This window comes from Lontra canadensis, unplaced genomic scaffold, assembly GCF_010015895.1.
Source record: "Lontra canadensis isolate GAN:19392208 unplaced genomic scaffold, GSC_riverotter_1.0 scaffold30, whole genome shotgun sequence".
NCBI classification, from domain to species: domain Eukaryota; kingdom Metazoa; phylum Chordata; class Mammalia; order Carnivora; family Mustelidae; genus Lontra; species Lontra canadensis.
Window position 1 is genome coordinate 18,483,596 of NW_022631024.1, and position 25,331 is coordinate 18,508,926.

Below are 25,331 nucleotides of genomic sequence, written 5' to 3' on the forward strand. Positions count from 1 at the left end.
GAACCCTCCCATGGCTGCTTTTGGTTTCCTGCAGAGTTCATGGTGGTCAGTGGGGAGAGGCTGTCCTGACCTCCTTCAGCCTGGCAGTCCGGCAGGCCCGGGAGCCGGCTTCTCCTGCTTGTTGTCTCTGCTGGCTTTGTGCAGGATGTCCTGTTGTTTTGCTCCTCTGCTTCTTGTCATTTGTGCTGAGTGGATGAGGTGTCTGGGGGATGGCAGGGACCCTCGGATGTCTGAGACGGAGCCTTCCTCTGGGAGGAGCGTGCGTTTGTAGACCCTGGCCCCAGTCGCTGGTCGCCTCCCTCCCGTGTGCTGCTCCGGCTGCTCTCAGGGTCTGCTAAGCCTCTGGTTCAAGCTTGTTTTTAGGGTGCAGGCTTTGGGGTTTTCAGCCGAGAGCGTCTGCAAGGTTACCCGGGTTCCCTGCTCTTTGTCCCACCCTGCAAATCCAAATTTTGCCCTTAAGACTTGAAAGGTGCTAGAAATGTGGCTTACTCTCTCTTTTTCTTTTTCTTTCTTTTTTAAGATTTTATTTATCTGAGAGAGCCGAGCCAGTAGCACAGGCACAAGTCAAGGGGAGGGGCAGAGGGAGAGAAGCAGGCTTCCCACTGAGCGTGGAGTCCGACACAGAGCTCGATCCCACAACCCTGAGATCATGACCTGGGCCGAAGGTAGACCCTTCACAGACTGAGCCCCCAGGCACCCCAGCTGCAGGGTCCTCCTGGGACACAGGGTGGACCGGACAGCATGCTGCAGCAGTGTGGGCTCTCTGGAACGTGTCCAGTGACCTTGTCCTCGTCAGCTAGCCGGACCCTCGAAGGTGTCAGTTCTGTGTGTACCGTCTGGGGTGTGCGGCCTCCCAGTACTGGACAGCTCCTCTCCGTGTGGGTGTGTAAGGGTCCTGACTTTGTGTCTGGTCGTGAGTCTTCCCTTGCCAGATACGGGGAACTCACCTCCTTTGCACCGGTCCTGCTGGCGGGCACCCGCGGTGGAACCCCAGGGGTGGTAGCTGCGAGTGCTGTCTCTTTTCTGGGGAGAGGGACTAGCACTTCCTGGGGAGTCTCTGAGGTGTGAGCTGGGAGAGTCTTGCCAGGACACTGGCACTGGGGTTTGTGCTCAACCCTTCCCTCCCCCAGGCACCGTCCTCGGTCAGAGAGCTGTTCTCTGAGTTGTACGCCCTGGCCTCGAAGTGGAGGGGAGAGGGAGGACGGGGCGGGGCCCGCCGAGGGCTGACAGTTCTGCTTCCTGAGTTGCCGTGTGCTGGGCCAGGGTCATAGTGTCTCCACCTCCCGGGGGTAGCACTGTGCGGTCTGCAGCCCCCTCTTCTCTTCAGCAGCGCCTGGCCCTCCTCTACTCTGGTCTTGGGTTTCCCTCCACCCTGGGACCTCTTTTTAGTGGAGTTTCTCAGAGTTTTGTGTTAGTGTTTTTATTCATTTAAGAAACGTCTGCTCTTCCTCCTTGGAGCGCACTTGGAAACACCGGTCGGTCCCCGTCAGAGGACTCTGACGTTTGGGCCCTTGCGGGGTCGGGGGTCTCTTGACTGTAGGTTCTTTCTGTTTTCTTTGCGGAGTAAATCCAGGTCGTGTTTTGGATGTTCTGACGCTGACATGTGAGACTCTGGAACCTGTTAAGATCTAGAAAGTTTTCTTTAAACCGGCGGCTTGGTTAGGCCGCGACCGAGTCTTTCTGCCTCGTGTGCGGCTCAGCTCCGTGTTCGTTTGGTCCTGAAAGGCCTGGGCCACTCTGGTCGGTCCACAGGACACCACAGTGAAACCTGGGTCCCAGTGTAGTTCCCAAGTCGTCGCTGTGCCGATCCCATTGGGGTCACACCGTGGCCACACGGGTCGTGTGGGTCAGGACGCACAGATTTTGGGATTCCCTACGCAGCATCCGCTCCTGCTCTCTGAGGCGGGGTTCCCAGGGTCTGTCCCCCTGGCCTGGCTGGACGAGGAGTCTGTGCTTCCTGCACCCGAGGCGGCCCCAGCACGGCGGCGGGGAGGAGCGCGCCCAGGGCGCCTGCTCGCAGGACTGTTGGCTGCGGCCGCGGCTGCGCTCAGCGGCTGCAGGGCAGGAGGGTTCACGGGTTCCGCCTGGCACAGCTGCTCGGTTTTCTTGCGCTCCTGGCATAGGCTTGGGGTGTGGGCAGATTCGAAGGCCTCTGGCCCATTTTACTGCCCTGATGATTTGTGGAGCTTGTCCCCGTGCGTCCCCAATGAGAAGCGGTGTAGGTGTCCTTGATGGGGACCGGCACAGCCGCCTCTGGTACCTCAGCAGTGGCCACTCTCAGTGGCACGAGTGCTGACGTCTTGGCACCCGCCCGTGGTGGGAGATGGGCTGCGGCAGGGCACGGCGGGGCTGCCCGGAGCCCCGGGCTGAGGTGCTGTCCTGCTGGTCGTGGCGGCTGGGTGGTCTTTGCTGTCCTCAGACCCCGCTGGAGCCTGTTGGGGTCTTGGGCTTCGGTGGGGGGCCGTAGCGGGGTGTCAGCGGGGGCTCCCTGCCTAGCTCTGGGTGCAGGGGATGTGGCGTCAGTCTGCAGGACGGAACGTGGCGGGGCGGACAGCGGCGGATGGGTGCTTCCTTGACGCGCCTCTTTAACCTCTTAAAGTTCTTGGTGGTCGTGTGGAGGAGAGCGGCAGCTAGCACTTGCGTGAGACCTGAGACCCACGGACTCCAGCTCTGCCCTCAGCGCCGTGACTCAGGTCTCTGCCTTGGACAGGGTGACAGGCCCTCTTAGCTCCTGAGGATCTGGGAGGCCCAGGGGTCGGAGGCGCTGCCCTCTGTCGCCTGCGCACCTGCTGCCCATCTCCACTTCCTGCACTTGCTCTGCGCCCTCCCTCTGTGGAGCGGGCTGGCCCGAGCCCTCCCGTCGCCCACACTGCCTCTGCGTCACATGCACCTGCGGGTCCTAGCCCTGTGTCGCTGGCCATCCACTGTGTGCCTGTTGTCACTGCAGGCCTGTGTCACCAGGACCCCTGTCCCCCATGTTCTGCTCGGTTGCCAGGCATCGCCCTCCCGCTTGGGAGCCTCCTGCCTTCTAGCTGTCTGCTGGGAGCGCCTTCGGCTCATGGCCTCTGTCCTCTGCCCTGTCCTTCTGTCCATCCTTCTTTCTTTCCTTCTGTCCATCCCTCTCAGCCAGAGACCTGGCCGCCACCAGCACTAGCAGTGGCCTCTCTGCTGTCGCTCTCAGGCCTCAGTCTCCTGGCTGTTCTCCCGCGGTCGCGGTTGGTCGGAGCTGCCCCGCTGCCGCCTGCAGGCCCCCTGCCGCCCTCAAAGCCATGGGAGGCGCTGGCCCTCTGCAGCCCCTTCTTCCGTCCCCCTTCCTCACCCAGCTCCTCCCAGGGCCAGCACTGCCTCCCACTTGTCAATCCACGGGCACCTTCCAGTCTCTTGGGTCTTGTGTCGCGGATCACTGCCGCTTAAATGTGTTCTCTCTCTGACCCCACCTTCTGGGGTACCCCCTGCCCTGACCTCTTCTCCGTGTCAGGGGTTGGCCGCCATCGGTGGGCGGTGCGTCCTCTGCACGCTCTCCCCGTGGCCGCCCTGACGATTTCTGGGGCGTGGGTCCCGGCCAGCTCCTTTCTCCAGCGCTCAGGTCTCTGGGTTTTCTGCCTCTGCTGAGACCCCTGCGAGAGCCCCCTGGACGCCACAAAGCTGTCGTGCCTGGCGGAGAGCGTCCTTCTCGCCTGGCCGTCCCCCGTGCTTCTGGTTTTCAAGTTCACGGAAGCCCCGTCCTGCATCTCGTCGGCCAGGTGGGAAACTTGCCGTCTTCCTTGGTCGCAGCGCAGACCTGGTGCCCCTCCCGCTGCTGCCTGCTCACAGCCAGCCCCTGTCGCCACTCAGGCCGCCGACTGCAGTGGGGCTCTGGCAGCCGGTGACCCCTGTCCTCCGACTCCCCCGATTCCCCCGGGGCCGGTCCCCCTCGTTACTCTAGGCCCCCCGAGCACCTGTGCCTGCCTCAGTCCCTGATGGCCCCACGGATGCCCCGAGTCCCTCCTGTGTGGGCAGCGGGTAGGAGCCTAGTCGGTCGCCTGGTGGGCGAGTAATGAAGTGGCCTGTGTGGCGGGCTCCTCCTGCGGCCTTGAGCCGTGGTTTCCCAGAATCCTCTCGTCAGGGTCCTGGCCTCATGTGTCCCTCATGTGTCGTCGTCCCTGCCCCCCTTCCTGCCTCATCGGCTGCGGACGGCCTGCTCCCTGCCCTGCAGTGCCGGCCTGGGGTCTCATCTGTGCCCCACTGTGCCCTGTCCCCATCTACATGGTGCCCAGAGCCTTGTGTCCGTGTCACTTGGTGACTTCTCAGTCCTCTGAAGAGGCTGTGCCCCAGGCGGTGGCTCTGCCTCGTTGGACCCCCTTGTTTCTGCACGTTTTTGGCTCACAGGACGTGCTCAGTACATAAGCCCTAAACTAGCGGGTGATTGTGACCAACTGGTCTTGGGTTGTAGAGGAGAGGGAGAGTCAGGCGCTGGGCATAGGTCCAAGACGTTTGCAAGTTGTCTTTTTTTAAAATGGTTGTTGACTTCAGTAAAACCAATGGGAAATTTCAGAAATGTGCCCAAGCAGTCCTGGCAGGCGCTGAGCCCCCGAAGCAGCTGGTTAGCTGACTCTGCTGGAGGGGGGGGTAGGTTGGGGAGGGGCTGGTGCGGCCCTGGGGGACGGGTACAGGGACCCGCGGGGACACGGGCAGCAGGGGGCCTGTGTCGAGGTCCAGAGCGTGTACCTGGAGTGGATGCATCATTTTCCCGTAACTGCCGGGGTCCTGATTGCGCAGGTTAGGTGAGTCAGTGATAGGACTCATGTTCATGTCCATCCGTGATTAAAAAGTGGTTTATGTGAATCCATTTATAGTAATTATTATTATTATTTTATTTATTTGACAGAGAGATCACAACCAGGCAGAGAGAGAGAGAGAGGGAAGCAGACTCCCCACAGAGCAGGGAGCCTGATGTGGGGCTCCATCCCAGGATCCTGAGATTGTGACCTGAGCCAAAGGCAGAGGCTTAACCCACTGAGCCCCCCCAGGTGCCCCTGTAGTGATTATTTTTGAGGCTTCCACTAAGTGGGCCTCCCGTGGAAAAGAGAAGGCAGCTGCTGGGCCATGATGGGTGCTCTGTCCAGCCTTGCCAGCTTCTGGGGTTCAGCTCGAGTGTCTTTCTGCCCCTATGTTCCAGGACCCCTGTCCTTCCTAGGGCCAGCCCCTCTCTGTGCCTGTGTTCCGTCCCCTCCATGGCAATGGCTGTCAGTTTCTGGATCTGTTTCAAAGGGGAAGTCAGCCAGAGTTGCCAGAAGGTTGGCAGGAGGAGAACTGGATGACCCTGAAGCTTTAGGTTTGAGCAGCTGACCTTGAGACGGAGCCCAGGAGGGCGGGAGGGGGAGGTGGAGGTCACTGGCAGCCAGCTAGGCTCTGTGGTGGCAGCCTCTACCTGCCAGTCTCCAGGGGGCAGAGGGGTGGAGCAGCTCAGGGGAGGGGCTGGCGTCAGTGTATGCAGATGCGATGTGGATGACGGAGGTCACCTGCCTGGTGAAGTGGGGAGTGCCCCTTCCAGTGTTTGGAGAAATGGGGAACCAGCAGAGGGGATGGAGGTGGGGCAGGCGTGGAGGCAGAGGACTTGGTGGGGATGGTCCCGAGGTCCCAGTGCTGGCTGGTCCCACTGCCCCTGCCCAGGGTAGCCGTGTGTGTTTCCCCTGAAAATGTGCTCGAACCGTGGACTCCCTGGCTCAGTGTCCTTCCCTGACTTATGTCCTGCTGGGGACCAGGTCTGGCGTCCTCCACGTGTGTCCTCCCAGGCTGCTCTCTGCTCCCTAGGATGGCTCCTGTCCCTCCCTTAGCACCCGGTCCCTGCCTTGGCCCCCCACTCTCACGTCACCATCACCTACCAAGAAAGCAGAAATCTTCTCACTGTGTTTTGTGCTGGTCCTCGCTGCTTTTACTGTTGGTACGGTCTGCTGTGATTCAGAAGCCTGGGGGCGTCCATTCATTCTGGAGCCGTTGGCTGGTTTGTCCCCGAGGTAAGGGTGTGACCCTCTGGCCCTGGTCCTCCCTGCCCACTGGGCTACCCTGATGCTCTCATCGGGCTTTGAGCCAGGAGCTTGAAAACAAAAGGGCAGCGTATGTGGTAGCTACTGTTGTTGGAAGTAAGCGCCGAGGAGGAGACGGGGGACACGGAGGAGGCCCAGAGCCACAGTGAAGCGGCTCAGTGCTCTGAGAACAGTGCGGAGGACGGAGGGTGTGGGGCGGGGGGGCAGGTGGAAGGTGCTTTGGGGGTCCCTGGCAAGGTTGCCTCTTCCTCAGGTGGTACCACTGAGAGTTGGACCGGAGCCTGGACCGTGCAGGGAGAGGGTGTGCTGCCGGCCCCGGGTCTCAGCCCTGGGAGTCTTGGGCTTCCTTCAGCAGCCTCCTCGGAGAGACTGGGCTTGTCTGAACCCTTCCACAGGTGGGGATGGTTCCAGAGCTCCACCCGCGTGTGTGGGGGAGGTCTCAGGCTGGAGAGGTAAAGGTCTGCGGGCCTCTCCAGCGGAGACCAGCCTCTGTGTAGGCTGTTTCCCAATCCACTTGAGTACAGAGTGTCCCCACTCTTGGGGGACAGCAGTTGACATCGTGCAGGGCGAGTGTGAGGGACACCACAGGGCCGGCCATTCCAGCCATTTAGAAAGCAAGTGTCCCCAGCTGTGCGCAGACAGCTGGTGTATTCATGCGGGAGGTGGTGCAGACACTGACTCAGACTGCGTTCGTGGTTGGTTTCTGCCACTTGTGACCTTGAGCACGTGGTGTACTTGCTCTGTGCCTCCGTTTCTCCATTTGTAATGCAGAGACGGAAGTCTCGATTTGATGGAATTGTGGTAGTGCTTCATGGACACGGCTTGGGTGGCCCTGATGCTGCCTGGTCCAAAGGCTGGTGAAGGCCCGGTGCCACCGTTCTGACCTTGGCACGGTGGCCAGAGGCCCGGCCTTCTCGTCCATAAAGACCGCAGTGTTTGGCCTCGCTCTCCTCTCCAGCTGGATGTCAGAGGAGAGATACGCTCGACTCCCTTCCCAACACTGATGTCGGCTGAGCTGCCCGCTGTCCCACGGGGTGACCAGCTGCTGGGTGGTCCTGGGTGCCACATGCGTCGCCGGTGGTGGGACCAGGTGCCCTGCCGCCCAGCCTCACTGTGTCTCGGTTGCTTTTTGCCTCCATTACCCCGTTTGGGCTCCCGCACCTACTTCCCGTTCCCCTGTGTCTGGAAGAGTTGTTCCCTGAGGTTGTGGTGGGGAAGTTGCTCCGGGGTGTGCCTTGCCCGGGCCTTCCCAGCGGGGGTAAGCAGCCCATTTGCCTCTGCCAGGGGAGAAGGTGTGGGAGTGTGCAGTCCTGGGGTCTCTTTATGTCATCAGTCACCCATCAGGACCAGGGGCAGCTCTGTGCTCTGTTAGTGTTTTGAACGGACGCGTCACGCTCACGTGGTCCTCTCTTCCCTTGGCTCAGATAACATCCCCGAAGACCTCAGGGACCCCTTTTACATTGACCAGTATGAGCAGGAGCACATCAAACCGCCCGTCATCAAGCTCCTGCTGTCCAGTGAGCTGTACTGCCGTGTTTGCAGCCTCATCCTCAAGGGGGACCAGGTGGCCGCCCTACAGGGACACCAGTCTGTCATCCAGGCCCTGTCCCGGAAAGGGATTTACGTGATGGAGAGCGACGACACCCCCGTGACGGACCCCGACCTCAGCCAGGCGCCCATAAAGATGGTGAGTTTCCTGCATGTTTGTGGGGGCGGGGGCTGTGGGGGCGGGGGCTGTCGCCGCGGGGACTGCTTTTAGGGCTTCTAGGGCCACGCGGCCACCGGCACGGCGCCCTGGCCTATCCTACTGCCGGCTGTCCCCCCGGGTCTCAGCTGCGCGTGGCGTGGTCGGCCCAAAACTTGAGGCACAGGTGGCACGAGCACGAGAGTCCTGCAGGCTGGCCGAGGTTCACGTGTGCGGCGAGGTCCTGAGCTGCGCGTGTCTCGGGGGGCCCGTCGCTGCAGAGAGTGGGGAAGGAGCCGCTTCCTCTCCGCGCTGGTCGGCGTCGGGAGAGCTCTGTGGACGCCGAGCGTGGGCTGAGGCCTGTTCATAAAACAGCTGGAGGCAGAGATTTTGCTGGTGTTGTGCTCAGCCCTCCCTGAGCCTGTCCCGTTGGGTTGTTTCATGCGCATCGTGTGTGTGTGTCCCGATACAGAAGAAACGTGCCTGTCTCTCCCCGTCCCCGTTTCCCTCTGGGGGCCGCGCCGCCGGTGGGACTGCGTGGGCGGTTTCCCGTGCTCCCCCGTTGCTGCTTGGGCTGGTCACTGGCGTTTTGCATTCTGTGGCTCTTCACTCGTGGGCTTTGTGACGATGTGTTGTGCGAGTCAAGAGGCTGTTCCTCGGTTCTGGGAAGAAAGGGTGCAAAGGTGTGCTGTGCTGTGAGCCTTCAGGGCTCCTGACTGGCACCCGGGGGCCCGTTCGTGGTCCTGCGGCCTCGGAAACACCTCTTCCCCTTGGACCTTTTGTCTCAGCCCCGAAACAGGGATGCCCCCCCCCCCCCGGGGGCTCTCCAGGTTGTCATGGAGATGAGAAGCGCACGGGGCCCTCCACATCACAGAGTGCCGAGGCGGCCGGAGCCTGGGGCCGGATGATGTGCCGATAACGACCTTGACGGAATGGAACTGGGTTGGAGCCTGCGAGCCGAGTCTGTGTTGAACCTGACTGTTGCTTCTGCTTCCAGAGCGCCCACATGGCGATGGTGGACGCCCTCATGATGGCCTACACCGTGGAGATGATCAGCATCGAGAAGGTGGTGGCCAGCGTCAAGCGCTTCTCGACATTCAGCGCCTCGAAGGAGCTTCCGTACGACCTCGAGGACGCCATGGTGTTCTGGGTGAACAAGGTGAGTGCGGCCCGCGGCCGGGGCGGGAGCGGGGGCTGCGGGCGTCTCCCCGAGCCGTGTGAAGGGCTGGGGCGCCCCTTGGGCGGCAGCTGCTGTCTCCGCAGAGGACGGGAGGCACCTCCTCGCGTGTCGCGCTGAGAACCAGCCCCTAGCGCCGCCCGTGGGGGCAGGAAGCGAGGGCGCCGCGGCCGTGCGGACGGAGGGGGCTGCACGCCTGGCCGTGGAAGGAAGGGGTGTGTGCGGGGCACGAGGAGCAGCACGCCTCTCGGCCTTTCGAGGTTCATCTCCCTGCCTCCGGGCGTTCAAGGAGGCCTCGATTTTACAAGGCGCTTTGGTGATTAAAAGAAAAGTGGCATTTTCCTGAGTGCCGTTTCCCCTTCTTGAGTTCAGGGGCTGCCAGTGTAATCTGCAGAGTGTGGAAGTACTTTCAGTGGCATGTGTTATTGATAGGGTTACCTCACCAAAGCTTATTTGCTCGTGTGCACTGGGGGACGCTTGGGTCATAGAGCAGAGGGAACAGAAGACGGAGCTGTGCCCTGTCACGCTGTTTGAGTGTGCCACGAGTTGCAAATGACTTCCTTATGCAGATGTGCGTGCATTCTTCCAGTGTAAGGCTTTAATAAGAGGCGAGGTAAGGATCCGTGGCCATGGAATGAGTCAAACATGGCGAAGCCAGGCCCTGGTGAAAGGGCCTCCTCCGTTGTCCTGAGAAGCAAGGCCTTATGTCAAGTGCCTGTCGTAACTTCTCACTAAGACGCCCGTTGTATACTTGGTTTCCCACCCAGGTGTAGGTCAGGGGGATCAGATGGGAGGACCAGACGACCTAGAGCTCTTCCCAGTGAGGTAGAGGGCTTCTCCAGGGTTCACTGGAACCTCTGGGTCCTGGTGTGGACTTGGAAGCTGGCCATGGCCCAGCAGGTCGCCTCTTACTTGTTGCCGCATGTCTTACTTGTCGTTTGTGTAATCCCACACGTGTCAGGAGCACCCACAAGAACTTGGTTAAAAAATGATGTTTGGGGGGGCGCCTGGGTGGCTCAGTGGGTTAAGCCTCTGCCTTCGGCTCAGGTCATGATCTCGGGGTCCTGGGATCGAGCCCCACGTCAGGCTCTCTGCTCAGTGGGGAGCCTGCTTCCCTCTCTCTCTGCCTGCCTCTCTGTCTACTTGCAGTCTCTCTGTCAAATGGATAAGATCTTTAAAAAAAAAAAATGATGTTTGGGGCTGCTGCGTGTTTCCATAGGAAACTGAACCCTGAGTGTTTCTTTTTTTCCTTCTTTTTTTTGTTTTGAGAGCGAGAGGTAGGGAGGGACAGGAAGAGGGAGCGAGACTCTCTCAAGCAGGCTTCTCGCGGAGTGTGGCGTCCATTGCGGAGCTCGGTCTCACCGTCCTGAGATCATGAGCTAAGGTGAAACCTACAGTCCGCCGCTTTGCCGAGCGAGCCCCGCCCGCGCTCGCAGCCGGGGTTTCTGTAAATCCAGCCTGAGCGTCTGTGGTCAGGGGTTGGGTGTGTGTGTTCTTACCGGTGACCTACAAAGCTGCGTTCGTTTCAGGGGGTCAGCATAGCGATTGGACAGCTCTCTCCCAGCCGTGGTTGCCGCAGACAGAGCCGCCGTCCGTCGCCACACGGCCTCCGCAGCGTGTCTTGACCTTGTGCTCTATGTTACTCCTTTCCTCACCGCTGAAGTTCAAGTTCTAGCCTTTTTCCCCTCTAACAACTTTCATTGAGTTTTTCCCTTTATAAACGAAATGACATGGTCATTATAGAAAATTTAGAAAACATGATGAGTAAACAAAATCAAATACATATTAGCTGTAACCTTACCAGCTGGAAATGTAGTGTTTTAATATAAACTCTCATCATTTTTGTTAATTTGGGTGTAATATGTAGGCTTAAAGGCACAACTGGGTGCTTCCAGCTGCTGGGCCCCAAGCTGAGGCTTGCCGTTGGTGGGATGGGGAGGGGTGTCTGGGCCGGCCTGCTGCAGTCTCCGGGTGTGGGCTACGCAGGTGGCCGTGTGCATTTTGCTCCTGCACGCGACTGGTGGCCAGTGGTCGCCACGTGGCTGAGGTTCATTTCTAAAGGCTTTGGAGTGGTTTCTGCAGGTTCTGAGTGTAGCGGTCAGACTGGTTTTCATACGGTTAGTCCGTGAAGGCGTCTTATTCCACGACTTTCCATAGATCGGAGATGACCGATAAAGGACTTGCTGTTTTTAAGGGTGAAACATAGTGCCGTCTTTTACTTTTATGTTTTCATTCACTGGTCAAATCAAAGTTTAAAAAATAGGGTATATGTTTGGCCGTTTCCTTTTTTTTTTTTTTTTTTTTTTTTAAATTGTCATCTTTGGTCCTATTTCTTTGGGGCTGGGGTGTGTTCCTTTTCTCCCCTACGTGATCACGTTTCACATATCTTTAGGGGCTGCCCTCTGTGTTGCCGTATGTTTGTACACGGTTCTCCAGGTTCTTGTTGCCTCTGTTTGCCTGTGGGCCGTGGCTGTGGCGCGGAAGGTGGTCGTCGTGTGGTCCGGCAGCGCTGCTTCCGTCTGTTCTCGGCTGTCTCTGGCGCTCACCTCTGCTTTCAAGAAGTGCCTGCTTCTGGCTCATCTGCTTCCGCCAGGCGTTGCCTTACCCTTTGTTACTCGCTCACGGGGCCTTCCCCTTAGGTCCCCGGCGGCCTCCTGTGGTCGCGTGGCCTGCCGCGGTTGGATCTGCAGTCAGAGGTGACATAACTGTGACTGGGAGCGACATTGTCACAGCTCGCGACCCTTTTCCTGAGTGCCACACTTCGCTTTTCCTGGAGTTGATACGTGCTTCCGTTTTTTCGTGACTCTTCTTTGTCCTTGCCCAGTAGTTACATTTTTATTCAGTGTTTTCCATGTTTCGCCAGTTCCTTAGCATTTCCATGTGAACACAAACTTTTTTCGTTGATCGGTTTTCCCTCCTGTGTGTTCTTCGACGCTGGCCGAGTGCTGAGCTCTGGCCGCGGCCGCCGCGCTCACGGACTCACAGGGTCAGACGGCGGCTGTGCCCACTCAGCTGCTTGCGAGGCTCCTCCGGGACGGGGGCTCCGACGCAGGGCAAGATGCACCCCGCGCTCTCTGCTCTCAGGGTTTTCCCGGAACTGTGACGAGCCGTGAGCTCCCCAAAGCCTCTCCCGCGTGGACTCCGGTGGCTGTGGGTCCTCAGGTGCCCGGTGGCTTAGAAGGGCGCCCAGAAGCCTTCCCACCTTCATTCTGCGGTGGGTTTTCTCCCCACTGAAAACTGCTGCATGTTTAACAAGGTTCAGGTTCTTGGGAGGCCCCGTAGTAGGAGCTTTCTCTCCGGCATCCGTCTTCAGTGCCTGAGGAGATCTGGGTCTTCTTCGAGCTGTGGTTGTACACAGTGTGCCCCCCAGACTCCTGCTGGGTGAGTACGCTTGGGTACGGATTTTGGCTTTTCTCACTGCCGTGTTGGCCTGTTTTCACTTGGGAGGGTATTTCTGTGGGTTCACTTCCCTTCTGTGCCTGGGCGCTGTCACCCCTTTTAGCCACTGTGGAATCACACGCCTGTCTGGCGACCTCTGGGTTTTTTTCCTCTGTGGCATCACTTCTAGGGACTGTGCTGCCCAGCCTAGTGGTTCGGTGGTTGCCAGCTAGGCTCTTGTCTACCTGCCAGCTGGCACTTGCCTCACCACCATCTGGAGAGCCCTTGGCGTCCATGCTGGGCCGGCCCCCTGGCCTCCCCCTCAGCGGGTGCTGCTGTGCCGGGGGCGTGTCCGGACATGGCTGCGTGCTCAGAAAGGTTGCGGCTTTGCCCGCATTCCCGAGCTTCCGAGCAGGCCCCTCTCCCTCCCGCTGGGTCGCCGGGCACTCTGGAGGGGGCGGGGGGATTGCCCTCCCTAGGGCTGGGACTCACCCCTGAGCTGTTCTCCAGAGTCCCTGCTCTCTGTGTGCGACTGAGCTGTCCTGTGTCCCGGAGTTCTGGAGTTGTACCAGGACCATCTTGCTGTGGCTTTTTTCATTTTTCTTGATGGCTGGCCAGTTGCTTAGTCTTTGACAAACAGACAAAACCCAGCTTCACTGCTGTATGTTTGAGTTTTGACAAGTGGCTGTGTGTTTAACACTCACAGTCAAGGTGGCATCTCTGTCACGTTACAGAGTCCCTTTGTCCCTTTGCAGTAGTGCTGCAGCCCAGATCACTGCTGGTCTGCTTTCTTCCCTGGGAGTTAGTTTTAGCTCTTTCAGGTTTTGATAGAAATAGACCCGTGTATGTGCTCATTTTGTGGCCGGCTTCTTCCGCGGAATGAAATGGTTCTGAAATCGATCCACGCCAGTGTGTCTGCCGGCGGTTTTCTTTTCAAACTCAGGAGGGTTCCGTGGTATGAGCAGAGCGTGGCTTCCCGGTCCCCTGTGATGGGCCCCGCGCTTGTTCCCAGGGCCGGTCTCTTGTGACTGACACTGCCAGGGACACTGCGCGCAAGTCCACACGCGGGGTGTGTTTCCATTTCGTTGAGTAGCGTATGGAGGAGTAGGGTTGCCGGGTCAGCGATACGGACGTGTGTCCGACCGTTGGAAGAGATTGTCTTCACAAGTGACACATCTCCCACTGATGAGGGAGCCCCGGGGCCCCCGACCGTGGCCAGCACTTGGCCTCGTCGGTCTGTCCGGGCGCTGCTGGAGCGGACGTGTGCAGCCGGCTTCCCACGGCTTTCCTCCGCTCCTTCCCGAGGACTGAGACGCTTGTAGGTGTCCGTGGTTAGCTGCGTGTGCAAGCTCGCTGCCCGACTTCGGGTTTTGTATTTCATTCTGTGTCCCTTTGGGTGACTTGTGACTTCCAGGGAATCTCAGTTTTACTTAAATGATTGGATTAAATTATTATCCCTTCAACGTGTGCGTGTCTGTAGTGACGTCTCCTCTTGTTGCTGTCACTTGAGTTTCTTTCCTCGGTTTGCTCTGGTTTGTCATCTCCTGTGATCTTCTAAAAACATGCTTTAGATTTTTACTGATGTCTTTTATTTGCTATTTAACTTCTCTTCCTTTTTATTTTGAATTTGCTCTGCTCTCCTCTCTGGTTGAAGGCAGAAAGTGAGCTCTTACAGCCCTGTCTTCGCGCCAGCCTCCAGCAGGAGCGCCCCTGTTTGCGTGCTGGGGCGCTCGTCCTTCTCGGGGCTCCGTCCGCAGCTCCCCCTGCGGCGTCCTGCTACCCCCGCGGCTTACCGGGAGTGCAGGGCTGAGTCTGTGCACGGAGGCTGCTGGGCTCCTGCAGTGCTCTGGTTTCGCACTCTCTTGTGCTCGGACAGTAGAGTCCGCAATGTCAGCCCCAACTCTGTTGGGGTCTGACGGTCCGCGGCGCGGCTTTCTTAAGCGCTTGGCGGGTGCAGGGACACAGCACGTGCTGTGCCAGCGCTGTGGGGTACTCTGCCATGGGTGCCCCGGCTGTGGGCGCCCCGTCCCACCGCCACTGTGACAGGCCTTGTGGTCTCAGCGCCCGTGGTAGGTTCTGCTCTGCCGTGTTGTTCCTTGCGGTCCGCTGTTACAGGTGCGGTCTCTAGGATTGCTCTATCTCCTGGATGGATTAACCCTTTTGTCATCAGGGAGTGTCTGTCTCTCTCCCAGGTGCCCGTCCTTGTCCCCAGGGCCGCCTCCACTCCTGAAGCACAGCCCCCAGCTTCCTAACCACTGGCGCGTCTGTGCTGCGCCATTCCCTTCCTCCTCTGTGCGTCTTCACTCTCTGTTGTCTGTCTTCCCTTTTTTATTTTATTATTTTTTAAAGTTCTCGTTTTCAGTAATCCCTACCAGCAAGGGGCTAGAACACATAAGCCCCCAAGATCAAGAGTCCAGGCTCCACACTGAGCCAACCAGGCGCCCGTCTCTCGTCTTTCTCTTTAACACGAGCACCGGCCTTGTCGCTGAAGTGTTCAGAGCAGTTACGTGTAATGTGGTTCCCGGGACGTGTGGGCTTGAGATCCGCTTTCCATTTTTCTCATGTTTTCCTTTTCTTTCTTCTTTTATGGCTTATGTTGGACTGTTTCTCAGTACTCCTCTTTATAGTGTTTGGGGGCTCGTTTAGGGTTTACAGTACGCATCCTCACTTCTGTACGGTTGACGTCAGATCAAGTGATACCATTTCACAAATGATGTCAGAAACGTCTTTTCCTTTCCTGACCTTTGTGGTTCTGCTGGCATTCACTTCCCTGTAATCACAGACATGTTACTTTGCTTTCAACGGTCAGACAGCCTTTTAAAAAAATCATCCTCATTATTATTATTTTAAAGATCTGATTTATTTATTGGACAGAGAGAGAGATCACAAGCAGGCAGAGAGGCAGGCAGAGAGAGGGGGAAGCAGGCTCCCCGCTGAGCAGAGAGTCCGATGCGGGGCTCGATCCCCAGGATCCTGAGATCGTGACCTGAGCTGAAGGCAGAGGCTTAACCCACTGAGCCACCCACATGGTCTGCCTGTGTTCTTGTTTAATAAAACACTCAGTTTTGGGCGCCTAGGTGGCGCGGTGACTGCCTTCGGCGCAGGTCATGATCCTGGGGTCCTGGGATCAGGTCCCGCGTCGGGCTCCCTGCTCAGAGGGGAGCCTGCTTCTTCCTGTCCCTCTGCCCCTCCCCCTGCTTGTACTCCCCCCCCCCACCCCTGTCTCTGTCAAATAAATAAATAAATAAAATCTTAAAAAAAAATTCAGTTTGGTGTTTTTTCATCTGATTATAGTTTTGACCCTATCCCTTGAAACATCAATGAGTATTTTTCTCCATGATTTTATTTTATTTATTTTTTTAAACATTTATTTATTTTGAGAGAGAGAGTACATGCGCATGCAAGGGTTGGGGGGGGAGAGACTCCTCAAGCAGACTGCCTGCTGAGCCCAGCACCCGACTTCAGGGCTCGATCCCAGGACCCCGGGATCATGAGCTCAGCCAAACCTGGGAGTCAGACCTCAGCCGACTGAGCCACCCGGGCGCCCGTTGTGTATTATTTTATGATTGCAGTTTTGATTTTATCTTTGGGTTAATCATTCAAGAGAGAATACTTTCATTTCTGATAATTTGCATTAGTTGTTTAAGGGGTGTACAGTTAAATCTTATGGTTAAAGTTGATTTGGTGTCATGTGTGACCAGGCAGGGAGCACGTGGGACACCCGCTGGGCTCTGCCGCGGGCCATCCCAGCCACACACGGTCTCACAAGTGGCGTTTGCTGGTGGTGACAGTTTGTGCTGTCTGTGCACCTCAGGCGTTCACCGAGGTGGCCCGTTGACCCTGTCGTGAGGTGACGAGCATCCCACGGGTGGGCTGGGGCATGGAGTGTTTCAGGGAGCAGCAGGCCAGCTTTGGTCTCCCTGTGGAGCGGCCGTGCCGTGGGGTCCGTGTACTCCTGCATCCGCGCGGTGGGCCTCAGGGATGCCTGCGCCCGCGGGAACGTGGACAGGCGGGATGGGGTGCAGCTGGGGGTGCAGAGGTTCGGGTGTGCAGATACCAAAGCCATCGCCCTTTTAATGCATTTTTCTTCTGCTTCAGGTAAACCTTAAAATGAGGGAGATAACAGAAAAAGAAGTGAAGTTAAAACAGCAGTTGTTGGAAAGCCCAGCTCACCAAAAGGTAAAGGGTCAGTTCCGCTCGTCCGGAACGCATCCAGCTGGTGTCCTCCGGGTTTAAAGAACTGCGTCAGTGCTCACTACTGGCTTGCTCTTTACTTGCACGCCCCCGCCCCACCCCTGCGGAGGAGCGAGGCCCCGAGGTCTCCCAGCGGACCAGCTCCGAGCCTCGGTGGTGGGCGTGGCAGCCCTCGCCGGGTTTCTCCCTGCTGGGGCTGGGAGGGTGGGGGCCATGGAGGTCACGTGGGAGGGAGAGGGAGATGTTGGGAGGGATCGGAAACTCAAGAATGGGGACGTGTAGCGCTACCTGGGAATTAGCCTCTAGATGCCACCAGTTGAGGAGAAAATCGCCGGCTGTCAGAGGTGCCCTCGAGAATCCCTTCTGTGGCCCGTGAGGCCGAGCGTGGCCGGTGGTGTGTCTAGAGCCTGGAGCCCAGGCAGATAATGTTACGTGTCCCACGAAACAACATGGATGCCGCGTTATCCATTCTGCTCATTTCTGCCCTTTCCTTCCCCTGCGATAGTATTTTCTTGTTGAGCAGGCATGTGACTGAAGCCACATCCCTTACACGCATGTACCATGTGGCCCGGTCACGTCTGTGGTCTCAGCGTCCCTTCGCCTCCTCCACGCGCTCCTGGACTCCGGGGTTGCCGTGGGCACCACGCTCTGGGCCACACTTCCCGAGCCTCACTGGTCTGCAGATGGGCACAGACGGCGCCCTGAGTGCCTCTCTGAGTGGCAGTTGGCGTCTGTCGGGGGTGCCTGGCCCGCGCCAAGTTTCCGGGGTGTCCTTTGCTCCCACAGAGGCTAGTGTTGGTGGAGATGCCTGTGACTTTCCACCTCAGTCATGTGGTGAGCGAGGGCTTCCAGGTCACGTGTACCGGACAGCCCTTACTTCTCAGAGGACGTCCCGGCTCTGTGAATGTTGCGTGACAGTGTGTCTGACGCGGTCCTGCCAGGGCCTGTCTGCTGACACTCTCTCCTGCTTCCTCCCCTGCTTCCCGAGCAGTCCCCCTCCAAGTGGTACTGGAAGTTAGTGCCCGTAAGTGAACGCCGTGCGCCCAGCCGCACCAGACAGCCATCGTGTCGCGGTCACTTGCTTCCATTAAACAGCTGCTCACACTCGAACCCGGTCCTTTGGTTGAAAGGTCCTCTCTGGGATGGGTACTGCTTTTCTCCAGTGAGAGGCTTTTTGTAGACCACACCCAGCTTGGTTTTGCCCGATTTCTTAGGTGATTTTATAGGCAGAGTCTGGCCTTTTTTCTTATGGACACTTAGTTTACTTCTTTATGTGATGAACATAAACATAGACCAGAGGACCTGTCTTTAGTCTAACAGATACAGGAAGGAACAGTCGAATTTCCAGGTTACTCTTGACTTTTTGTCAAGATGTTACGTTCCCTGACGGTGAGATTTAGTGTGACATCTCCTAGTGAGTGAGACCCAAGCCATGGGGTGGCTGCAGGAGGTGTGCCTCGTGGAAGGCCGCTCGCATGGCGGAGGGAGACATCCTCGTCTAGAGATGTCTCGTGGGGTGTGCGGGGCATCCCTGCTCCCTTCCCATCCCCGCACTCTGGGGTGGGGAGCAGGACGGCCAGGCAAGGGTCTGAATTAGGTCAGCAGATTGAGGATTTTTGGAATCCAGTTTAACAGTAAGTGTGAATTTTCCCATAAGAAGAAAGTTAAAAAGTGGGGATTTGGGTCTACAGTTTTAGCTGTGCTCCCCTTGGTGATGTGTTCTAGAAGCAGAACCCGTTTGTTACCCCATTCCTGTGGGAAAACACGGGGCCCTTCCAGTGGTGCGTCTTAGGCTGGAGTTGTGGCACACAGAGCTTTCCGCAGACTCTTTGTTGCCCGTGCCTTCAGTTTAATTGTTCAGACCAGCCAGTCCTTAGTGTTTTATCATGAGGGAGACACCATGGCTGTCAGCTGGCCAGTGGGTACGTGTGCTGGATTCTGCTTTATGGCCAACTTTGGGGAGGATTTTGCTTTTCTTTGAGATGAGACTGTAACCAAGACGAGGACAAGCTTGTTAGGAGTGTTTGTGTGTCTCCACACTTCTTGAGCCCTGATGGCCAAGGGCCTAAGTGTTAAGTTACGTTACTTAGTGAGGATGTCGTCGGGAATTGAGCCGTCCTGTAGGAAGGCAAGTCTCAGCGGACAGTGTCGTAGAGTCTGAAAGACGCGGTCAGGAGCAGTGGCCCTTCAGGCCCCACGTAGAGGCTGGTAGCTGGGGCCGCGCCTCCAGCGCCTGGTGGACGGGCTCGTGGGGCCGAGTCCGGGGCACGGCGGGCAGGCCTGGCAGCCTCAGCCAGCGCTGGCGCTGTGTGGCCTGGACGTTTTAGAGACCTGCCTTGAAGGTAATGAGACAAGCTCTCTGGACCCCGAGGTTGAGTCATTTTCCCCGATCTTCAGCCCATGCCATCCATCTTCCGCGAGACGCCATTTGCTTTGCTGCATGCCGTGGTCCGTCTGTCACTGTGTGTGCTGTGTCGTGTGTGGAAGCCTGGCCCGGTGCATGCGCTCTGCTCTGAACCCGGCCCGCGGGCTGTCCCCGTGGCCGCCCACCATCGCCGCTGTCGCGGGCCCTGAGAAACAAGTTAAAGTCTCTGTCAGCACACGTCAGGGGCGCGGAGGAAACCCGTTCCTGCTTGGACAGAGTGCTGGACGCGCGGCCCGCCCGGCTGTGTCAACTCTTCTGCTCGGGATGATACTCAGACAACTTTAAATTCTTGATTACTCGGAGATGGTTTTTCTTCGGGTGGAATCCTGCATGAGTCTCAGAAATCCGCGGTCATCAGGACGGACGGCTGGTTTTCTTTCCTGTTTGCCTCGTGTGTTTTCTTCCCCCGGAGTGAGGCGGCTGTGCTGTGACGGTTGACGCAGAAGAAACGGAGCACGCGCACGGCGGGACCCCGGGGACGGGTGCCTGCGTGGACTCGCCTCCCCTGGGTGGCGTGTGTGTCTGCACACCCGTCCCCGGATGTCTTGTGGTGGGGGCCGTGCCGGCAGGCCGGGGGTGGCTCGGGACCCGGTGCACAGCCCCTCCTCCGGAGGCAGGAGGGTGGAGGCCGTGGCCGCCTGCTTGTCACAGGGCACGTGCGCGTCCGGTCTCCTGATGCCCTGTTGTGTTTACGAGAAGTCTGTGGAATTTCCTTTAACACGGTTTGGGGAGTTTCTCAAACCGTACGTTGGTGTTGTTTCGCCCCTTTCTTAACGGCTGAGGTTAGGGCTGATCCGGCCGAGCCAGGAGCAGTGAGGCAGGTCTTCCGAGCCTCGGTGTCTCACCATTTAACTTGTTTCTCATCGTGCCGAGCGGGCGGCTTTCGGGAGCGTGGCCGCGCACTCTGCCTCCTCTCTCACGCGCCCTCAGTGGGACAGCCCGGTGGCATCCGCGGCTCGCTGCTGACCCCCAGGGTGGCCGTGGCTCTCAGCTCCCCGGGTCTTAGCATGTGTGTTCAAGGCAGAGCACGTCATCCAGACATTCGAGCTTTCCCTGTGTGATGGCCATTGTTCCCGCGTCATCCAGCGGGCAACGTGTCCGCTGTCCACGTGACGGCCTGCAGCGTGGCGGTCGTGGGGGCGCGGCACGCGTACACTGTTCTCCTTCTGTCGACTGCAGGTGCGCTATCGCCGAGAGCACCTGTCCGCCAGGCAGCCGCCCTACTTCCCATTGTTGGAGGACCTGATGCGGGACGGCAGTGACGGGGCCGCGCTCTTGGCTGTGGTCCACTACTACTGCCCAGAGCAGATGAAGCTGGACGGTGAGTGCCACACGCCCCCGGGAGCGGACCCGAGCCCTGCGGGAGCGCCACATGTGTGTGGGGCCAGATGCGTAAAGGGCCGGGGCGTAGCACGCGGAGTCCTTGACCCCAGCCAGGATGTTCGTGGATAGACAGAGACAGACCAGGGTGATGTGCTTATGCTTGACCTGTGTTTTTATCTCACGAAGAAATGGGATTTTGGAAGTATTTGGGTAAAGTCTCAAACATATGTGACTTCTCTTACATTTTAGTGTGGTTAGGGTTTTGTCTGTCCTGCTGCAGTCCATTTGAAACATCTAGAACTGGGGGCCTGGTGGCTCCGTCTCAGCTCAGGCCTTGATCTCAGGGTGGTGAGCTCAAGCCCTGCGTGGGGCTCCACGCCCCCCTCAGTAAAACTGAAATCATCTAGAGCCTAGTTGGGAGATGGCAAGTGTGGGGTGTGTTTCTGAGTGGCTCCCGCATGCGTCATGCTGGTGACAGGTCGGTGTGTCTCTTAGGTGCCCGTAGCCCGGTGGGTAGGGAGGAGACACAGACGGCTCCGTGGACTGCAGGGCAGCGGAAGTCTGTGGGGGCTGCAGGAACAGGAATTCGGGTTTAGGTTTTGCTAAGCATCCTTCCTTCTTTCTGAGGGAGGGAGGCGCAGGCCAGGAGCGTGCCCAGATGACTCCCTTACCCGTGAAGTATTTGTGTTCGACGTGGACCCCAGGAGATGGAGCGGAGGTTATCCTGCCTCAAGCACAGGGGAGCTGGATGTCATAGCGTTTATAGCTAAAGCAGTAGCTGAGCTTGAAAGAAAAGGACAGTCTTTCTCTCCACCAGAGGAGGTGGGTTCCAGAGAGGGTCTCTGTCTTGGAGTGAAAATCGTGACTGGCCCCCGTTCACCCCTGGGCCCATCAGGCCTCTGATGCTCGTCTGGCCTCGGGGCTGTGTTTTTGGGAGCCTTGTGATCGGACCAAGGAAAAGACTAGGGAAGGCCCGCGTACTGGCCTTGGAAAGATTGAGGAGACTTGTCGGAAGCCTGTGGCCCTGGGGCTGGGGTGATCTTTCTTGAGGGAACAGATCTTCCAGGATGCATCATGGGTGTGAAGGGGTTGACTTGTGTGTTGCCTGCCTGGTGAGGGGAAGTTTCTTCCTCAACTGAGTCTAGCACTAGTTGGAGTCTGGGGCCATGGCAGGAGGGAGAGGGGAGGAGGTCTGCTTAAGGCACCTCCAGGAGCCAGGACTCCCCACGTGCCCACGGAGAATGGCCACCCCACCACTGAAGACAAGCTCTGTGGGAAAGCAGGGCCGTGTGGGGAACGGCACATACAACTGCAGGTTTGACTCCCAGGCGGGGGTGAAAAGGAATGTTGGAACGAGAAACAGAATGTTCAGAATGACAAAGGACGTTAAGAAAGAGGTGGGAACCCTAAGAGGGGGGACGGGATTGTTCAGTGTGTGCTGGAACTTTCCCGTGCCCTCAGCACCTCGGTTGGGGTTTCCATGCCTGTCGCCCTCCGCGTTCTGGCTGTTTCTCGGGTCCGCCTTCCGGCTCAGCAGCGCAGAGAGCTCCTGCTTTGGGTGCATCCGGCCTGCCCCTCTGACCCGTGCGTCGGCATCGCAAGACAAAACGCGTTTCTAGTGGGAGGGAGTCCCCAGGACAGAGGAGGTGGAGCCACGGGAAGACGTGGCCGGGTGGAGCCTCGTTGCGTCCGACAGCAGCACATCAGCGTGGGTTTTAAAGTGACCAAAGTCCAGGAGGCATGAATGGAGTCACACCCTTAAGTTCAGTCACAGAAGCTGAGGAGGCGCGGGTACGAGTGGGGGAAGGCCGGGAAGATTCGGCACCAGGGACCTGGCTTGGTCCAGCGCGCCACTGCCGCGGCGTCTGCGCTTTGAAAATAAGCAAGCCTGGAAGTGTCTATGGAAAACGGACTTGATTAAGGCCCCAGAAGAAACCTCGGCAGATTTCAGAGAACTGATACTCTTCCCACGATGCGGTAAATGGAGAAATCGTTCTTCAAATCTCTAAAATTTTTTTTTTAAAGATTTTATTTATTTATTTGTCAGAGAGAGAAAGAGAGAGCACAGGCAGGCAGAGGGAGAAGCAGGTTTCCTGCCGAGCAAGGAGCCCGATGTGGGGCTCGATCCCAGGACGCTGGGATCATGACCTGAGCCCAAGGCAGCTGCTTAACCCACTGAGCCACCCAGGCGCCCCTAAATCTCTAAAATGTTTAATGATTAGAAAGCAAGATACGTGGCCGTCCTCGTGGGGGGTCTCCAGTGCGAGCTCCTCAAGGGCAGAGTTCCTGTCCGTCCCATCCAGGGGCGCATCCCGCCCATCTCACCCGCGCTGAGGACAGGTCGGGGCTCGGGGGACCCGCGCCTCCCAGTGAACGGACGACACGCATAGAGCTCGTGCTGGGCGGCCACGGCGGCAGGAAAGGGCAGACCTGTGGCCGCAGGCACATTCTGGAAAATGAGGAACTTTAAAAATAAATGAACTAGGTTGATCTAGTGCATTAGAAAAGAAGCCCGAAGGAAGCCGAAGGAAGGAGAACGGGGAGTGGCTTTCTCTCCCCTTCCGTCGTCAGCAACCAGACAGCCGGGAGCTGAGGTGCGGACTCGGTCGCGGAGGGTGCCAGGCTGTGTCCAGGCTCTGAGCGGCCAGCGCCTGGTTACGGCGCGGCGAGGAGCTGCGGTGCTCAAGCCAGGGAAGGGGACCCGCTCACTCCCAAGAACCCCAGAAAGGCAGCAGGACAGACGCACTCAGGGAGGGGCACGGCGGGGACTTGGCAGGGGTGCCTGCCGCCAGGGCGTGGTCCCTCCTCCTCCTTCAGGCCGTGGTGACCTGACACACCTCAGGAGATGGGCCACACAGCTCTCGTGTCGCGCGTCTCACGCACAGGCGGGCAGGCTCTGCGGCCGGGCGCCCTGAGAGCCGGCCCTGGAGGGAGCGTCCTCATTCCGGAGGGCGAGACGCTGCTTCTTGCCGTTCGCCTGCCCAGGCGGCTGCCTGCCTCCCGCGGCGCCTTGGGCGCGCACACGCGGAGGGTATCACGCAGTCACATAAGAGAATGAAATCTGGCCTTTTGTGACCGCATGCATGGACTTAAAGGGTATCAAGCTCAGCGAAGTGAGGCAGGTAAATAGTGTATGGTTTCACCTACGTGTGGGATGTACAAAAACAAATCAACGCAGGGGGTGGGTGGGTGGTTGCCAGGGCGGGGCCGGGGAGGGAGAGTACGGACCTCAGTCACAGAAGCAGCCCCGGGGCGACAAGGGCCGCACGGGGGTCCAGTCGGCAGTGTGGGCGCGGCCTCGTGCGGGGACGGTGACCTCACGTGTCGTGGGGAGCGTCTCACGACGTGTGTAGCTGCCAGCTCGCTCTTCTGTACGCCTGAAGCTAGTGTAATGTCAGCTGCGCGTCAGTCCGTTGTGCCGGGGCGCCCCGGGGCTCAGCGGGTGAAGCGTCTGTCTTCGGCTCAGGTCATGATCCCGGGGTCCTGGGATGCAGGCCTGCGTCGGGCTCCCTGCTCCGCAGGAGCCTGCTTCCCCCTCTGTGCGCCCCCCCATGTGCATGCTCTCTCTCTGTCTTTAGGAAAAATAAATATTAAAAGAAAGTTGTGTTAATTTCTGTCTAATCTTGCTTCCTGTCATCATATCAAGTGGAATAAAGTAATGTGCTTGAAGACTAATTTTTACCAGTATTTCTTTGTATTAGTAATTTTTTAAGTGACCAAGTGTTTTATATCTCATTTTATGGCGTAAGGACGATTTTTATATCCTTGAATAAATAAATGAATCTGCAGTGCTCAAGACAAGGGGAAAGGGTTCTTCTCTGCGCAAACTGGCCTTGGGCAGTCCCACAGCTGCTGCCCGCTGGCGGGCTCCGGGGGAGCGCTGGCCGCCCGCTGCCCCGCTGCAGAGCCTTCTTCCTGCAGCCTTACCCTTGACCCTGGGGAGCCGATCCCCCAGCATTTGAGGAAGGTACCGGCCTGAACTCGAGGCCAGGTCAGCAGAGGCCATGCAGGAGGGCAACAGAAAACACGGGAGATAAGGGAGGACAGCGGGTCTGTGGTCAGGGACAGGGCGCCGGCGGGGACCAGTGCCAAACACGGGTGTGTGGTGTGACGGCTCAGACGGGCTCTGGAAATAAGATGCAGCTGCTGAAATTTCGGAGTTTGCGCAAGTGCTGAGGACAGCTTTGAAGAGCTCTCCCAGCAAGGAGAGTCCAAAAGCAAAGTGGACGGCGGGAGAGAAGGTGGGGAACAGCGAGAGGCCCTGTCTGGACGGACAGGACTGGAAGGTGGGGGACTTAGCTGGGTTGGCTACAGAATGTGCCGGAAACAGGCTGTGAGAAGCCGCTGCCCACTTGTGCTGGACGCCCTGGAAGCCTGCTGGTTCTGGGCCCGCGCGGACTGCTGTGGACGTGCTGTGCCTACACAGTCCGCCCTCGGGGTCCTGGCCTCGGGGTCCTGCCCTGCCCTTGCCCTGCCTCCGGGAGCCACTGGCCCTGAGTCCTGAACAAAGGAGGACCCGTTGACGGTCCTTGGAAGGAGTTTTGAACTATATTCGCGGATGCGAAGCGTCGGTATAAAACCCGTGATTTCCTCGGATTGTTCATTTGTTGCCGGTCCAGTACATGAATTGTTACAGAAAGGGACCAAGTAACGTAAAAATTTACTTGGAAGCGTGAAGGCAAAGGGACACGGTGACTGTTCTATTGCATTTTATTTGGGTACGCGCGAGTCACAGGAGATGCACGAGGGATTCCTGCTGTAGCTTGCTCCAGATGCTGCCTTTGTTCCATGCTGTCTCGCGCGTGCTGGATTTTCTCTCTCTGGACCATCTGAGAAGGACTTGGGGGACAAAGGCATTCTGTCCTCACAGCAAGAGTCAGGAACGTTTTGTCCGTTGTCGCTGTAGTGTCGTCGTCTGCTGTTGCTCCCAGTGCGGGTTCGAGCCCACGCCACTCACCGTAGGTAGTCGTCAGGCCTCTTGTGTGGTGTCCTGTCGTCGGGAGCCGGTTCCCAGTCTTTTTTGTCTTTCTTGGCCTTGACCTTTTGAAGAGTATAGCAGGTCCTTTAATTTGTGGAACGTCCCTTGTTTGGGTTTGTCCGTTGTGCCCTCCGCTGAGATCCCGG

At 58.2% G+C, this 25,331-nt stretch overlaps 1 protein-coding gene across 2 annotated transcripts in view; it reads left to right on the top strand.

Moving 5' to 3' along the window:
- Positions 1-25,331, top strand: part of CAMSAP1 (calmodulin regulated spectrin associated protein 1) — a 57,096-nt gene that overhangs the window by 13,391 nt on the left and 18,374 nt on the right. The window contains exons 2-6 of one of the 2 annotated variants that reach the window (XM_032866220.1): positions 7,451-7,713; positions 8,708-8,869; positions 16,364-16,444; positions 17,451-17,483; positions 20,064-20,205. In XM_032866220.1, coding sequence (XP_032722111.1) covers positions 7,451-7,713; positions 8,708-8,869; positions 16,364-16,444; positions 17,451-17,483; positions 20,064-20,205 — 681 coding nt within the window. The remainder of the gene's footprint in view (positions 1-7,450; positions 7,714-8,707; positions 8,870-16,363; positions 16,445-17,450; positions 17,484-20,063; positions 20,206-25,331) is intronic. The other variant, XM_032866221.1, reaches the window with a different exon arrangement.